The sequence below is a fragment of the Schistocerca cancellata genome, chromosome 12 (assembly GCF_023864275.1).
Source record: "Schistocerca cancellata isolate TAMUIC-IGC-003103 chromosome 12, iqSchCanc2.1, whole genome shotgun sequence".
In the NCBI taxonomy this organism is placed as follows: Eukaryota; Metazoa; Arthropoda; class Insecta; order Orthoptera; family Acrididae; genus Schistocerca; species Schistocerca cancellata.
This window is the reverse complement of record NC_064637.1, coordinates 6,046,078-6,064,366: the sequence shown is the minus strand read 5'-3', so window position 1 is coordinate 6,064,366 and position 18,289 is coordinate 6,046,078. Positions and strand designations below refer to the sequence as shown.

The 18,289-nt window shown below is 41.1% G+C and overlaps 1 protein-coding gene across 1 annotated transcript; it reads right to left on the bottom strand.

Moving 5' to 3' along the window:
* Window positions 1-2,174: 2,174 nt before the first annotated feature.
* Window positions 2,175-3,891, bottom strand: LOC126109816 (piggyBac transposable element-derived protein 2-like). The gene is made up of 2 exons (XM_049914874.1): window positions 2,725-3,891; window positions 2,175-2,207 (listed from the first exon to the last, which is right to left on the bottom strand). Exons 1-2 carry the CDS (start codon window positions 3,889-3,891, stop codon window positions 2,175-2,177), a joined length of 1,200 nt encoding a protein of 399 aa, XP_049770831.1.
* Between the last annotated feature and the right edge of the window lie 14,398 nt (window positions 3,892-18,289).

The following is an 18,289-nucleotide window of genomic DNA, read 5'->3' as shown; positions in this document are numbered from 1 at the left end:
TAAAGAAGGAATAGTGCATCCGAAATGAGATAGTCGCCTCCCAAAGGAAGATCCTGTCGTTGCCATAGAAACGTTCCTCGATTTAGAAAGAGAAGGCATACAACCTATAGTATTTCATAGCGACGCAATTTCTGTGTTAATTCGTAATTGTGGTGGATCGACGGATCCAATAAAGAAGGAATAGCGCATCCGAAAAGAGATACTCGCCTCCCACTATAAGATTCTGTTGTTGCCATAGAAGCGTTCCTCGATTAAAAAGAAAAGGCATAGAAAATATAGTATTTCATAGCAACGCCATTTCTGTGTTAATTCGTCATTGTGAGGGATCAAAGGATGCAATAAAGAAGGAATAGTGCATCCGAAATGAGATAGTCGCCTCCCAAAGGAAGATCCTGTCGTTGCCCTAGAAACGTTCCTCGATTTAGAAAGAGAAGGCATACAACCTATAGTATTTCATAGCGACGCAATTTGTGTGTTAATTCGTAATTGTGGTGGATCGACGGATCCAATAAAGAAGGAATAGCGCATCCGAAAAGAGATACTCGCCTCCCACTATAAGATTCTGTCGTTGCCATAGAAGCGTTCCTCGATTTAGAAAGAGAAGGGATAGAACCTACAGTATTTCACAGCGAAGCAATTTCTGTGTTAATTCGTCATTGTGAGGGATCACAGGATGCAATAAAGAAGGAATAGTGAATCCGAAAAGATATACTCGCCTCCTAATATAAGATCCTGTCGTTGCCATAGAAACTTTCCTCGATTTAGAAAGAGAAGGCATAGAACCTATTGTATTTCATAGCGACGCAAGTTCTGTGTTAATTCGTCATTGTGAGGGATCGATGGAAGCAATAAAGAAGGAATGGGGCATCCGAAAAGAGATACTCGCCTCCCAATAGAAGATCCTGTCGTTGCCATAGAAACGTTCCTGGATTTAGAAAGAGAAGCCATAGAACCTATAGTATTTCATTGCGGCGCAATTTCTGTGTTAATTCGTCATAGTGAGGGATCGATGGATGCAATAAAGAATGAATAGTGCATCCGAAAAGAGACTCTCGCCTCCCAATAAAACATCCTGTCGTTGCCATAGAAACGTTCCTCGATTTAGGAAGAGAAGGTTTGGAACCTATAGTATTTCATAGCGACGCAGTTTCTGTGTTAATTCGTCATTGTGAGGGATCGACGGATGCAATAAAGAAGGAATTGTGCATCTTAAAGGAGTTACTCGCCTCCCAATACAAGATCCTGTCGTTGCCATAGAAACTATCCTCGATGTAGAAAGAGAAGGCATAGAACCTATAGTATTACATAGCGACGCAATTTCAGTGTTATTTCGTCATTGTGAGGGATCGACGGATGCAATAAAGAAGGAATAGTGCATCCGAAAAGAGATACTCGCCTCCCAAAGGAAGATCCTGTCGTTGATATAGAAACGATCCTCGATTTAGAAAGAGAAGGCATAGAACCTATAGTATCTCATAGCGACGCAATTTCTGTGTTAATTCGTCATTGTGAGGGATCGACGGCTGCAATAAAGAAGGAATGGTGCATCCGAGAAGAGATACTCGACTCCCAAAAGAAGAACCTTTCGTTACCATATAAACGCTCCTCGATTTAGGAAGTGAAGGCATGGTACCTATAGTATTTCACAGCGACGCAATTTCTGTGTTAATTTGTCATTGCGAGGGATCGCCGGATGCAATAAAGAAGGAATAGTGCATCCTAAAAGAGATACTCGCCTCCCAATATAAGATCCTGTCGTTGCCATAGAAACGTTCCTCGATGTAGGAAGAGAAGGCATAGAACCTACAGTATTTCATAGCGACGCAATTTCTGTGTTAATTCGTCATTGTGAGGGATCGACGGATGCTATAAAGAAGGGATATGCATCTGAAAAGAGATACTCGCCTCCCAATATAAGATCCTGTCGTTGCCATAGAAACGTTCCTCGATTTAGAAAGAGAAGACAAACAACCGACAGTATTTCATAGCGACGCAATTTCTGTGTTAATTCGTAACTGTGGTGGATCGACGGATGCAATAAAGAAGGAATCGCGCATCCGAAAAGAGATACGCGCCTCCCACTATAAGATTCTGTCGTTGCCATAGAAGCGTTCCTCGATTTAGAAAGAGAAGGCATAGAAAATATAGTATTTCATAGCAACGCCATTTCTGTGTTAACCCTTAAATGCATGATTTTTTATTTCAAGCTGTAAAAATTACCATGTTTAGTTTATAGTGCCTACATTTCGAAAAAAATATTGAAAAATTTTTTAAATTAAATTAACAAAGCACTATTGTTGAAAATCGCTTTGTAGCTGATCAGCTACATTTTGAGTTAACACCTTACGAGCCACAATAAATGTGCTAATTTTGCTCCCTCAATTTTGACCAAATCTCTCGTAATTTAATTGTTGATTATGATTAAATACTTTGTATAGGAAGGGAAAAATCCTAAAATAATAAATAGGACATTAATGTTGTAAATATTGAGCATTTATTGTATATTTTATACACTTTTATATATGAACAATAAGGTATCTAGTTCCAATAGGTTTGTACCCAAGCATGTGATAATCACTTTACATGAAAAGTTTGAAAACAATTCTTTTGTTTGTGCAAACACAATGCAACTGCACATTTATTACACTGAACCCAGGAAAATCCCTTGCATCCTGGCATTTTGCACCTCTGTCTCACTTGCAAGTACGAAGGCAGGTGACCTACTTGATCCAGCCTTACATCTTGTGGAGGTACATGTGCTGTGGGCCCCTTTGTCTTCTTAGCTTGTATTTGGTTTTCGAGTTCATTACTTGGCCTTCCACGTTTTGCTGAAGTTTGACCTGAGCGACACAAACAGTGAGCAATTTCCATTCGAAATTCGGAGAGTTTCATAGTTCTCCTAATCCCTTTGGATTCTGCTACTCTCCTATACAACAGCCAGGAATTGACTACTCCCATGTCCAGGAGATGGTAAAAAAATCTTATATACCATTTTCGACTTTTCACAAGAATTTTATGTCGACCCATTATGCTGTCAAGAAGGTCAACACCTCCCATATGTTTATTGTAGAGCTTAATTATTTGTGGACAAGGTATTGTTATTCTTGACTTTGTTTTTTTGTCATACCTCCCTGCTTCATGAATAGGCTGCTGTCCAGCAAGTGTAGAAAGCAACATCACACTCTTGTTATCTTTCCACACTACATTTGATATGTCGACACCATCCACTGTTGCGACGCGCTCTACTGATGCACCTCGTGCCATTTTCTTCAGCTCAGCTTCTGAAGGGAGCTTGCAGTCTGGCACTCTGTTTCTTCTGACTGTCCCAAGTGAGTAAATTCCTTGTTTATGTAACCATACAAGCAGTGGCAGACTTGTGTAATAATTGTCACAGTACAGTTTGTGGTTCATATTTCTTGGTAGTATCCTACTGAGTCGAACTACAACATTTGCACTTGCTCCCAAGTCTTCCTCCTCAGTCACTCTTTTTTCTGGTTCATTTTCATCTCCAGTGAAAATCTCAAAATCGTAGGCATAACCAGATATGCCACTAATAACAAATAATTTGTATCCATATTTATGAGGCTTGTTTGGCGTGTATTGTTTCAAATAACTTCTAGCCTTTGTTGAACATATCTGTTCATCAACAGAAACACACTCCTCAACAGGTATTGTTTGAAACCGAGATCTCATCAATTCTATTATGGGTCTTATCTTGAAGAGTCTATCATGACCTTTTTCACCCCTGGGTATCATTGCACTGTTGTCATTGAAGTGAAGAAACTTACGTATTTGCTCATACTGATTCACTGTCATTGTTGTCTTGATCAGATGAGTACCAGTAACTTCTCCCCAGTAATCCCTCGTATTAGGTACATGAACTATTGACATTACGAGACAGATGCCTATAAATTTTTTTATGTCATCACAGGATAAATCTATTGGTCTATCAGGATTACACTGCACACTCTATCTATGAGACTCTTCGACAATTAGATCAAACAATTTAGATGGAAATATATGTTTGAAGAATTGGTATGGAGTATTTAAGTTTATTACTTCTTCTGGAACGAAGTATTGCCATGCAATATTGACTGCAGTTCGGGAATAATCAACTGTTTATCTTTCCAAACCACACTCCTGCTGTTTTTGGTAACATTTTTGCTGCTGCATGGCAGTTTCAGAGCATTATCAGACAACTGTGACGTCGATTCCTTCATTATAACATCAGATTGTCTTGTTCCAGAAACATCTTCAGTCCTAATTACTGGTACTTGACTATCTTCGTCACTACTGTCACTATCACAATCAACAGATTCTGGAGCAACATATGTCTCATCTTGAATGGAATCGTCAGAGAAAAATGTAGCTAATAAGCTACATACACAAAAACAGGCCTCATTTCAAATCTATCGCAAAGACACTCGAATTAACTGTTTACACCATATCTACTTACGTTTTCAAAATGAAAAAGTAATTTTCAAACCCAGAAATCAGTGCACAAACACCAAAAACACACCTCAACTTTCCGCCAAAACACACACTTGGCAGTATGTCCACACAGCTCACTGTCGAACTGCTTCAGCTCGACCTGCCATCTATGATCGCTATGCAGAACTACTAGAAACTGCAGCGGAGTGTATACACTTAGCTACATAACGAATTTGATCGAAAATGTTTCTCCATATGGAATAAATCGAAGAAATGAGGTCTGTAGCTTATCAGCTACAGTATGCATTAAAGGGTTAATTCGTCATTGTGACGGATCGACGGATGCAATAAAGAAGGAATGGAGCATCCGAAAAGAGATACTCGACTCCCAATAGAAGATCCTGTCGTTACCATATAAACGTTCCTTGATTTAGGAAGTGAAGGCATGGAACCTATAGTGTTTCATAGCGTCGCAATTTCTGTGTTAATTCGTCATTGTGAGGGATCGACGGATGCAATAAAGAAGGAATAGTCCACCCGAAAAGAGATACTTGCCTCCCAAAAAAAGGTCCTGTCGTTGCCATAGAAACGTTCCTCGATTTAGAAAGAGAAGCCATAGAACCTATAGTATATCACAGCGACGCAATTTCAGTGTTAATTCGTCATTGTGAGGGATCGATGGATGCAATAAAGAATGAATAATGCATCCGAAAAGAGATACTCGCTTCCCAATTGAAGATTCTGTCGTTGCCATAGAAACGTTCCTCGATTTAGAAAGAAATAGCATAGAAAATATAGTATTTCATAGCAACGCCATTTCTGTGTTAATTCGTCATTGTGAGGGATCGACGGATGCAATAAAGAAGGAATAGTGCATCCGAAATGAGATAGTCGCCTCCCAATGGAAGATCCTGTCGTTGCCATAGAAACGTTACTCGATTTAGAAAGAGAAGGTATAGAACCTATAGTATTTCACAGCGACGCAATTTCTGTGTTAATTCGTCATTGAGTAGGATCAACGGATGCAATGAAGAAGGAATAGTGAGTCCGAAAAGATATACTCGCCTCCTAATATAAGATCCTGTCGTTGCCATAGAAACTTTCCTCGATTTAGAAAGAGAAGGCATAGAACCTATAGTATTTCATAGCGACGCAATTTCTGTGTTAATTCGTCATTGTGAGGGATCGATGGATGCAATAAAGAAGGAATGGGGCATCCGAAAAGAGATACTTGGCTCCCAATATAAGATCCTGTCGTTGCCATAGAAGCGTTCCTCGATTAAGTAAGAGACGGCATAGAACCTATAGTATTTCATAGCGACGCAGTTTCTGTGTTAATTCGTCATTGTGAGGGATCGACGGCTGCAATAAAGAAGGAATGGTGCATCCGAGAAGAGATACCCGACTCCCAATAGAAGAACCTGTCGTTACCATAGAAACGTTCCTCGATTTAGGAAGTGAAGGCATGGTACCTATAGTATTTCATAGCGACGCAATTTCTGTGTTAATTCGTCATTGTGAGGGATCGACGGATGCTATAAGGAAGGAATAGTGCATCCTAAAAGAGATACTCGCCTCCCAATATAAGATCCTGTCGTTGCCATAGAAACGTTCCTCGATGTAGAAAGAGAAGGCATAGAATCTACAGTATTTCATAGCGACGCAATTTCTATGTTAATTCGTCATTGTGAGGGATCGATGGATGTAATAAAGAATGAATAGTGCATCCGAAAAGAGATACTCGCCTCCCAATAAAAGATCCTGTCGTTGCCATAGAAACGTTGCTCGATTAGGGAAGAGAAGATTTGGAACCTATAGTATTTCATAGCGACGCAATTTCTGTGTTAATTCGTCATTGTGAGGGATCGACGGATGCTATAAAGAAGGGATATGGATCCGAAAAGAGATACTCGCCTCCCAATATAAGATCCTGTCGTTGCCAAAGAAACGTTCCTCGATTAAGAAAGAGAAGGCATAGAACCTACAGTATTTCATAACGACGCAATTTCTGTGGTAATTCGTCATTGTGAGGGATCGACGGATGCAAAAAAGAAGGAATAGTGCATCCGAAAAGAGATACTCGCCTCCCAATGGAAGATACTGTCGTTGCCATAGAAACGTTCCTCGATTTAGAAAGAGAAGGCATACAACCTATAGTATTACATAGCGACGCAATTTCAGTTTTATTTCGTCATTTTGAGGGATCGACGGATGCAATAAAGAAGGAATAGTGCATCCGAAAAGAGATACTCGCCTCCCAATAGAAGATCCTATCGTTGCCATAGAAACGATCCTCGATTTAGAAAGAGAAGGCATAGAACCTACAGTATTTCATAGCGACGCAATTTCTGTGTTAATTCGTCATTGTGAGGGATCGACGGCTGCAATAAAGAAGGAATGGTGCATCCGAGAAGAGATACTCGACTCCCAATAGAAGAACCTGTCGTTGCCATAGAAACTTTCTTCGACTTAGAAAGAGAAGTCATAGAACCTATAGTATCTCATAGCGACGCAATTTCTGTGGTAATTCATCATTGTGAGGGATCGATGGATGCAATAAAGAAGGAATAGTGCATCCGAAAAAAGATACTCGCCTCCCAATATAAGATCTGTTCGTTGCAATAGAAACGTTCCTCGATGAAGAAAGACAAGGCATAGAACCTATAATATTTCATAGCGACGCCATTTATGTCTTAATTTGTCATTGTGAGGGATCGACGGATGCAATAAAGAAGGAATAGTGCATCTGAAAGGAGTTACTCGCCTCCCAATACAAGATCCTGTCGTTGCCATAGAAACGTTCCTCGATTCAGAAAGAGAAGGCATCGAACCTATAGTATTTCATAGCGACGCAATTTCTGTTTTAATTCGTCATTGTGAGGGATCGAGGTTGCAATAAAGAAGGAATAGTGCATCTGAAAGGAGTTACTCGCCTCCCAATACAAGATCCTGTCGTTGCCATAGAAACGTTCCTCGAATTAGAAAGAGAAAGCATAGAGCCTATAGTATTTCATAGCGACGCAATTTCTGTGTTAATTCGTGATTGTGAGGGATCGACGGATGCAATAAAGAAGGAGTAGTGCATGCGAAAAGAGATTCTCGCCTCCCAATAGAAGATCCTGTCGTTGCCATAGAAACGTTCCTCGATTTAGAAAGAGAAGGCAGAAAACCCATAGTATTTCATAGCGACGCAATTTCTGTGTTAATTCGTCATTGTGAGGGATCGACGGATGCAATAAAGAAGGAATAGTTCACACGAAAAGAGATACTCGCTTCCCAGTAGAAGATACTGTCGTTGCCATAGAAACGTACCTCGTTTTAGAAAGAGAAGGCATAGAACCTATAGTATTTCATAGCGACGCAATTTCTGTGTTAATTCATCATTGTGAGGGATCGACGGATGCAATAAAGAAGGAATAGTGCATCCGAAAAGAGATACTTACCCCCTAATAGAAGATCCTGTCGTTGCCATAGAAACGTTCCTCGATTTAGAAAGAGAAAGCATAGAACGTATAGTATTTCATAGCGACGCAATTTGTGTGTTAATTCGTCATTGTGAGGGACCGACGGATGCAATAAAGGAAGAATAGTGCATCCGAAAAGAGATACTCGCCTCCCAATATAGGATCCGTTCGTTGCAATAGAAACATTCCTCGATGTAGAAAGACAAGGCATAGAACCCATAATATTTCATAGCCACGCAATTTATGTGTTAATTTGTCATTCTGAGGGATCGACGGATGCAATAAAGAAGGAATAGTGCATCCGAAAAGAGATACTTGCCTACCAATAGAAGATCCTGTCGTTGCCATAGTAACGTTCCTCGATTTAGAAAGAGAAGGCATAGAACCTATTGTATTTCATAGCGACGCAATTTCTTTGTTAATTCATCATAGTGAGGGATCGATGATGCAATAAAGAAGGAATAGTGCATCTGAAATGAGTTACTCGCCTCCCAATACAAGATCCTGTCGTTGCCATTAAAAAGTTTTTCGATTTAGATAGAGAAGGCATAGAACCTATGGTATTTCATAGCGACGCAATTTCTGTGTTAATTCGTCATTGCGAGGGATCGACGGATGCAATAAAGAAGGAATAGAGCATCCGAAAAGAGATACTCGCTTCCTAATAGAAGATACTGTCGTTGCCATAGAAACGTACTTAGTTTTAGAAAGAGAAGGCATAGAACCTATAGTATTTCATTGCGACGCAATTTCTGTGTTAATTCATCATTGTGAGGGATCGACGGATGCAATAAAGAAGGAATAGTGCAGCCGAAAAGATATACTCGTCCTCCAATATAAGATCCTGTCGTTGCCATAGAAACGTTCCTCGATTTAGGAAGAGAAGGCATAGAACCTATAGTATTTCATAGCGACGCAATTTCTGTGTTAATTCGTCATTGTGAGGGATCGACGAATGCAATAAAGAAGGAATAGTGCATCCGAAAAGGGATACTCGCCTCCCAATAGAAGACCCTGTCGTTGCCAAAGAAACGTTCCTCGATTTGGAAAGAGAAGGCAGAGAACCCATAGTATTTCATAGCGACGCAATTACTGTGTTAATTCGTCATTGTGAGGGATCGACGAATGCAATAAAGAGGGAATAGTGCATCCGAAAAGAGATACTCGCCTGCCAATAGAAGATCCTGTCGTTGAAATAGAAACGTTCCTCGATTTAGATAGAGAAGGCATAGACCCTATAGTATTTCATAGCGACGCAATTTCTGTGTTAATTCGTGATTGTGAGGGATCGACGGATGCAATAAAGAAGGAATAGTGAATTCGGAAAGAGATACTCGCCTCCCAATAGAAGATCCTGTTGTTGCCATAAAAAAGTTCCCCGATTGAGAAAGAGGAGGCATAGAACTCATAGGATCTTATAGCGACGCAATTTCTGTGTTATTTCGTCATTGTGAGGGATCGACGGATGCAATAAGGAAGGAATAGTGCCTCCGAAAAGAGATACTCGCCTCCTAATAGAAGATCCTGTCTTTGCCATAGAAATATTCCTCGATTTAGAAAGAGAAAGCATAGATCCTATAGTATTTCATAGCGACGCAATTTGTTTGTTAATTCGTCATTGTGCGGGATCGACGGATGCAAATAAGAAGGAATAGTGCATCCGAAAAGAGATACTCGCCTCCCAATAGATGATCCTTTCGTTGCCATATAAACGTTATTCGATTTAGAGAAAGAAGGCATAGAACCTATCGTATATCATAGCGACGCAATTTCTTTGTTAATTCATCATTGTGAGGGATCGACGGATGAACTAAAGAAGGAATAATGCATCCGAAAAGAGATACTCGTCCCCCTATAGAAGATCCTGTCGTTGCCATAGAAACGTTACTCGAATTAGAAAGAGAAGGCATAGAACGTATAGTATCTCATAGCGACACAATTTCTGCGTTAATTCGTCATTGTGAGGGATCGACGGATGCAATAACGGAGGAATAGTGCAACCGAAAAGAGATACTCGCCTCCCAATAGAAGATCCTGTCGTTGCCTTAGAAACTTCCTCGATTTAGAAAGAGAAGGCATAGAACCTATAGTACTTCATAGCGACACAATCTCTGTGTTAATTCGTCATTGTGAGGGATCGACGGATGCAATAAAGAAGGAATAGTGCACCCGAGAAGAGATACTCGCCTCCCAATAGAATTTTCTGTCGTTGCCAAAGAAACGTTCCTCGATTTAGAAAAAGAAGGCACAGAACCTATAGTATTTCATAGCAACGCAATTTCTGCGCTAATTAGTCATTGTGAGGGATCGACGGATGCAGTAACGGAGGAATAGTGCATCCGAAAAGACATACTCGACTCCCAATAGAAGATCCTGACGTTGGCATAGAAACGTTCCTCGATTTAGGAAGAGAAGGCATAGAACCTATAGTATTTCATAGCGACGCAATTTCTGTGTTATCTTGTCATTGTGAGGTATCAACGGATGCAATAAAGATGGAATGGTGCATCCGAAAAGAGATACTCGGCTCCCAATATATCATCCTGTCTTTGCCATAGAAATGTTCCTCAATTTTGAAAGAGAAGGCATAGAACCTATAGTATTTCATAGCGACTCTAATTCTGTACTAATTCGTCATTGTGAGGGTTTGACGGATGCAATAAAGAAGGAATAGTGCACCCGAAAAGAGATACTCGCTTCCCAATAGAAGACCCTGTCGTTGGCATATGAACGTTCCTCGATTTAGAAAGGGAAGTCATAGAACCTATAGTATTTCACAGCGACGCAATTTCTGTGTCAATTCGTCATTGTGAGTGATCGACGGATGCAATAAAGAAGGAATAGTGCATCCGAAAAGAGATTCTCGCCTCCCAATAGAAGATCCCGCCGTTGCCATAGAAACGTTCTTAGATTTACAAAGAGAAGGCATAGACACTAAAATATTTCATTGCGACGCAATTTCTGTGTTAATTCGTCATTGTGAGGGATCGACGGATGCAATAAAGAAGGAATAGCGCACTCGAATAGAGATACTCCCCTCCCAACAGAAGATCCTGTCGTTGCCATAGAAACGTTACTCGATGTAGTAAGAGAAGGTATAGAATCTATAGTATTTCATAGCGACGCAATTTCTGCGTTAATTCTAAATTGTGGTGGATCGACAGATGCAATAAAGAAGGAATAGTGCATCCGAAAAGAGATACTCGCCTCCCAATAGAAGATCCTGTTGTTGCCATAGGAACGTATATCGTTTTAGAAAGAGAAGACATAGACCCTATAGTGTTTCATACCGACGCAATTTTTGTGTTAATTCGTCATTGTGAGGTATCGATGGATGCAATAAAGAAGGAATAGTGCATTCGAAAAGAGATACTCGCCTCCTACTATAAGATTCTGTCGTTGCCATAGAAACGAACCTCGATTTAGAAAGAGAAGGCATAGAAAATATAGTATTTCATAGCAACGCAATTTCTGTGTTAATTCGTCATTGTGTGGGATCGACGGATGCCATAAAGACGGAATGGTGCACCCGAAAAGAGATACTCGCCTCCCAAAGTAAGATCGTGTCGTTGCCATAGAAACGTTCCTCGATTTAGAAAGAGAAGCCATAGAACCTATAGTATTTTACAGCGACGCAATTTCTGTGTTGATTCGTCATTGTGAGGGATCAACGGATGCAATAAAGAAGGAATAGTGCATCCGAAAAGAGATACTCGCCTCCCAATTGAAGCTCCTGTCGTTGCCATAGTTACGTTCCTCGATTTAGAAAGAGAAGGCATAGAACCTATAGTATTTCATTGCGACGCAATTTCAGTGTTAATTCGCATTGTGCGGGATGGACGGATGCAATAAGGAACGAATAGTGCTTCCGAAAAGAGTTACTCGCCTCCCAATAGAAGATCCTGTCGTTGCCATAGAAAAGTTCCTCGATGTAGAAAGACAAGGCATAAAACGTATAGTTTTTCATAGCGACGCAATTTATGTGTTAATTCGTCATTGTGAGGAATCGACGGATGCAATAAAGAAGGAATAGTGCACCCGAAAAGAGATTCTCGCCTCCCAATAGAAGATCTTGTCGTTGCCATATAAACGTTTCTCGTTTTAGAAAGAGAATGCATAGACGCTATAGTATTTCATAGCGACGCAATTTCTGTGTTAATTCGTCATTGTGAGGGAGCGACGTATGCAATAAAGAAGGAATAGTGCACCCGACAAGAGATACTCGCCTCCCAATAGAGGATCCCGTCGTTGCCATAGAAACGTTCCTCGATTTAGAAAGAGAAGGCGTAGAACCTATAGTATTTCACAGCGACGCAATTTCTGTGTTAATTCGTCATTGTGAGGTATCGACAGATGCAATAAAGAAGGAATAGTGCATCCGAAAATAGATACTTGCCTCCCAATAGAAGATCCTGTCCTTGCCATAGAAACGTTCCTCGATTTAGGAAGAGAAGGCATGGAACCTATAGTATTTCATAGCGACGCAATTTCTGTGTTAATTTGTCATTGTGAGGTATCGACAGATGCAATAAAGAAGGAATAGTGCATCCGAAAATAGATACTTGCCTCCCAATAGAAGATCCTGTCCATGCCATAGAAACGTTCCTCGTTTTAGGAAGAGAATGCATAGACGCTATAGTATTTCATAGCGACGCAATTTCTGAGTTAATTCGTCATTGTGAGTGATCGACGGATGCAGTAAAGGAATAATAGTGCATCCGAAAAGAGCTACTCGCCTCCCAATGTAATATCCTGTCGTTGCCATAGAAACGTTCCCCGATTTAGAAAGAGAAGGCATAGAACCTATAGTATTTCATACCGACGCAATTTCAGTGTTAATTCGCATTGTGCGGGATGGACGGATGCAATAAGGAACGAATAGTGCTTCCGAAAAGAGATACTCGCCTCCCAATAGAAGATCCTGTCGTTGCCATAGAAACGTTCCTCGATGTAGAAAGCCAAGGCATAAAACGTATAGTTTTTCATAGCGACGCAATTTATGTGTTAATTCGTCATTGTGAGGAATCGACGGATGCAATAAAGAAGGAATAGTGCACCCGAAAAGAGATTCTCGCCTCCCAATAGAAGATCTTGTCGTTGCCATATAAACGTTTCTCGTTTTAGAAAGAGAATGCATAGACGCTATAGTATTTCATAGCGACGCAATTTCTGTGTTAATTCGTCATTGTGAGGGAGCGACGTATGCAATAAAGAAGGAATAGTGCACCCGAAAAGAGATACTCGCCTCCCAATAGAGGATCCCGTCGTTGCCATAGAAACGCTCCTCGATTTAGAAAGAGAAGGCATAGAACCTATAGTATTTCACAGCGACGCAATTTCTGTGTTAATTCGTCATTGTGAGGTATCGACAGATGCAATAAAGAAGGAATAGTGCATCCGAAAATAGATACTCGACTCCCAATAGAAGATTCTGACGTTGGCATAGAAACGTTCCTCGATTTAGGAAGAGAAGGCATAGAACCTATAGTATTTCATAGTGACGCAATTTCTGTGTTAATTCGTCATTGTGTGGGATCGACGGATGCCATAAAGACGGAATGGTGCACCCGAAAAGAGAAACTCGCCTCCCAAAGGAAGATCGTGTCGTTGCCATAGAAACGTTCCTCTATTTAGAAAGAGAAGCCATAGAACCTATAGTATTTTACAGCGACGCAATTTCTGTGTTGATTCGTCATTGTGAGGGATCAACGGATGCAATAAAGAAGGAATAGTGCATCCAAAAAGAGATACTCGCCTCCCAATTGAAGCTCCTGTCGTTGCCATAGAAACGTTCCTCGATTTAGAAAGAGAAGGCATAGAACCTATAGTATTTCATTGCGACGCAATTTCAGTGTTAATTCGCATTGAGCGGGATGGACGGATGCAATAAGGAACGAATAGTGCTTCCGAAAAGAGATACTCGCCTCCCAATAGAAGATCCTGTCGTTGCCATAGAAACGTTCCTCGATGTAGAAAGACAAGGCATAAAACGTATAGTTTTTCATAGCGACGCAATTTATGTGTTAATTCGTCATTGTGAGGAATCGACGGATGCAATAAAGAAGGAATAGTGCACCCGAAAAGAGATTCTCGCCTCCCAATAGAAGATCTTGTCGTTGCCATATAAACGTCTCTCGTTTTAGAAAGAGAATGCATAGACGCTATGGTATTTCATAGCGACGCAATTTCTGTGTTATTTCGTCATTGTGAGGGATCGACGGATGCAATGCAATAAAGAAGGAATAGTGCACCCGAAAAGAGATACTCGCCTCCCAATAGAGGATCCCGTCGTTGCCATAGAAACGTTCCTCGATTTAGAAAGAGAAGGCATAGAACCTATAGTATTTCACAGCGACGCAATTTCTGTGTTAATTCGTCATTGTGAGGTATCGACAGATGCAATAAAGAAGGAATAGTGCATCCGAAAATAGATACTTGCCTCCCAATAGAAGATCCTGTCCTTGCCATAGAAACGTTCCTCGATTTAGGAAGAGAAGGCATGGAACCTATAGTATTTCATAGCGACGCAATTTCTGTGTTAATTTGTCATTGTGAGGTATCGACAGATGCAATAAGGAAGGAATAGTGCATCCGAAAATAGATACTTGCCTCCCAATAGAAGATCCTGTCGTTGCCATAGAAACGTTCCTCGATTTAGGAAGAGAATGCATAGACGCTATAGTATTTCATAGCGACGCAATTTCTGAGTTAATTCGTCATTGTGAGTGATCGACGGATGCAGTAAAGGAATAATAGTGCATCCGAAAAGAGCTACTCGCCTCCCAATGTAATATCCTGTCGTTGCCATAGAAACGTTCCCCGATTTAGAAAGAGAAGGCATAGAACCTATAGTATTTCATAGCGACGCAATTTCTGTGTTAATTCGTCATTGTGAGGGAGCGACGTATGCAATAAAGAAGGAATAGTGCGTCCGAAAGAGATACTCGACTCTTAATACAAGATCGTGTCGTTGGCATAGAAACGTTCCTCGATTTAGAAAGAGACAGCATAGAACCTATAGTATTCCATAGCGACGCAATTTGTGTGTTAATTCGTCATTGTGAGGGATCGATGTATGCAATAAAGAAGGAATACTACATCCGAAAAGGAATACTCGCCTCCCAATAGACGATCAATTCGTTGCCATAGAAACGATCCTCGATTTAGAAAGAGAAAAATGGTTCTAATGGTTCTGAGCGCTATGGGTCTCAACTGCTGTGATCATAAGTCCCCTAGAACTTAGAAGTACTTACACCTAACTAACCTAAGGACAGCACACAACGCCCAGACCTCACGACGCACTGAAAATACCTGACCCCGCCGGGATTCGAAGCCGGGAACACGGGCGTGGGAAGCGAGAACCCTACCGCACGACCACGAGATGCGGGCTAGAAAGCGAAGGCATAGAAACTACAGTATTTCATAGCGACTCAATATCTGTGTTAATTCGTCATCGTGAGGGATCGACTGATGGAATGTAGAAGGAATAGTGCATCCGAAAAGAGATGCTCGCCTCCCAATATAAGATCCTGTCGTTGCCATGGAAACGTTTCTCGATTTAGAAAGAGAAGGCATAGAACCTATACTATTTCATAGCGACGCAATTTCTGTGTTAATTCATCATTGTGAAGGATCGACGGATGCAATAAAGAAGGAATAGTGCATCCGAAAAGAGATACTCGCCTCTTAATAGAATATCCTATCGTTGCCATAGAAACGTTCCTCGATTTAGAAAGAGAAGGCATAGAACCTATAGTATTCCATAGCGACGCAATTTGAGTGTTAATTTGTCATTGTGAGGGATCGACGGATGCAATAAAGAAGGAATAGTGCATCCGAAAAGAGACACTCGCGACCCAATATAAGATCCTGTCGTTGCCATAGAAACGTTCCTCGATTTAGAAAGAGAAGGCATAAAACCTATAGGATTTCATAGCAACACAATTTCTGTGTTAATTCGTCACTGTGAGGAATCGACGGATGCAATAAAGAAGGTTCCAAATGATTGGAAAAGAGCACAGGTAGTCCCAGCCTTCAAGAAGGGTCATCGAGCAGATGCGCAAAGCTATAGACCTATATCTCTGACGTCGATCTGTTTTAGAATTTTAGAACATGTTTTTTGCTCGAGTATCATGTCGTTTTTGGAAACTCAGAATCTACTATGTAGGATTCCGGAAACAGCGATTGTGTGAGACCCAAGTCGCTCTATTTGTTCATGAGACCCAGAAAATATTAGATACAGGCTCCCAGGTAGATGCTATTTTTCTTGACTTCCGGAAGGCGTTCGATACAGTTCCGCACTGTCGCCTGATAAAGTAAGAGCCTACGGAATATCAGACCAGCTGTGTGGCTGGATTGAAGAGTTTTTAGCAAAAAGAACACAGCATGTTGTTCTCAACGGAGAGACGTCTACAGACGTTAAAGTAATCTCTGGCGTGCCAAAGGGGAGAGTTATGGGACCATTGCTTTTCACAATATATATAAATGAGCTAGTAGATAGTGTCGAAAGTTCCATGCGGCTTTTCGCGGATGATGCTGTAGTATACAGAGAAGTTGCAGCATTAGAAAATTGTAGCAAAATGCAGGAAGATCTGCAGCGGATAGGCACTTGGTGCAGGGAGTGGCAACTGACCCTTAACATAGACAAATGTAATGTATTGAGAATACATAGAAAGAAGGATCCTTTATTGTATGATTATATGATAGCGGAACAAACACTGGTAGCAGTTACTTCTGTAAAATATCTGGGAGTATGCGTGCGGAACGATTTGAAGTGGAATGATCATATAAAATTAATTGTTGGTAAGGCGGGTACCAGGTTGAGATTCATTGGGAGAGTCCTTAGAAAATGTAGTCCATCAACAAAGGAGGTGGCTTACAAAACACTTGTTCGACCTATACTTGAGTATTGCTCATCAGTGTGGGATCCGTACCAGATCGGGTTGACGGAAGAGATAGAGAAGATCCAAAGAAGAGCGGCGCGTTTCGTCACAGGGTTATTTGGTAACCGTGATAGGGTTACGGAGATGTTTAACAAACTCCAGTGGCAGACTCTGCAAGAGAGGCGCTCTGCATCGCGGTGTAGCTTGCTCGCCAGGTTTCGAGAGGGTGCGTTTCTGGATGAGGTATCGAATATATTGCTTCCCCCTACTTATACCTCCCGAGGAGATCACGAATGTAAAATTAGAGAGATTAGTGCGCGCACAGAGGCTTTCAGACAGTCGTTCTTCCCGCGAACCATACGCGACTGGAACAGGAAAGGGAGGTAATGACAGTGGCACGTAAAGTGCCCTCCGCCACACACCCTTGGGTGGCTTGCGGAGTATAAATGTAGATGTAGATGTAGATGTAGATGTAGATGTAGAAAAGAGATACTCGCCTCCCAATAGAAGATCCTGTCGTTGCCATAGAAACGTTCCTCGATTTAGAAAGAGAAGGCATAGAACCTCTAGTATTTCATAGCGACGCAATTTCTGTGTTAATTCTTCATTATGAGGGATCGACAGATGCAATAAAAAAGGAATAGTGCATCCGAAAAGAGATACTCGCCACCCAATATAAGATCCTGTCGTTGCCATAGAAACGTTCCTCGACTTAGAAAGAGAAGACATAGAAACTATAGTATTTCCGACGCAATTTGTGTGTTAATTCGATATTGTGAGGAATTGACGAATGCAATAAAGAAGGAATACTGCATCCGATAAGAGATACTCGCCTCCCAATATAAGATCCTGTCGTTGCCATAGAAACGTTCCACCATTTAGAAAGAGATGGCATAGAACCTATAGTATTCCATAGCGACGCAATTTGTGTGTTAATTCGTCATTGTGAGGGATCGACGGATGCAATAAAGAAGGAATAGAACATCCGAAAAGAGATACTCGCCTGCCAATAGAATATCCTACCGTTGCCATAGAAACGTTCCTCGATTTAGAAAGAGAAAAATGGTTCAAATGGTTCTGAGCACTATGGGACTCACCTACTGTGGTCATAAGTCCCCTAGATCTTAGAACTACTTACACCTGACTAACCTAAGGACAGCACACAACACCAAGCCATCACGAGGCAGAGAAAATCCCTGACCCTACCGGGAATCGAAACAAGGAACCCGGGCGTGAGAAGCGAGAACGCTACCGCACGACCACGAGATGCGGGCTAGAAAGAGGAAGGCATAGAAACTATAATATTTCATAGCGACGCAATTTCTGTATTAATTCGTCATTGTGAGGGATCGACGGATGCAATAAAGAAGGAATATGGCATCCTAAAAGAGATACTCGCCTCCCCATATATAAGATCCTGTCGTTGCCATAGAAACGTTCCTCGATTTAGAAAGCGATGGCTTAGAACCTATTTAGAAAGAGATGGCTTAGAACCTATAGTATTTCATGGCG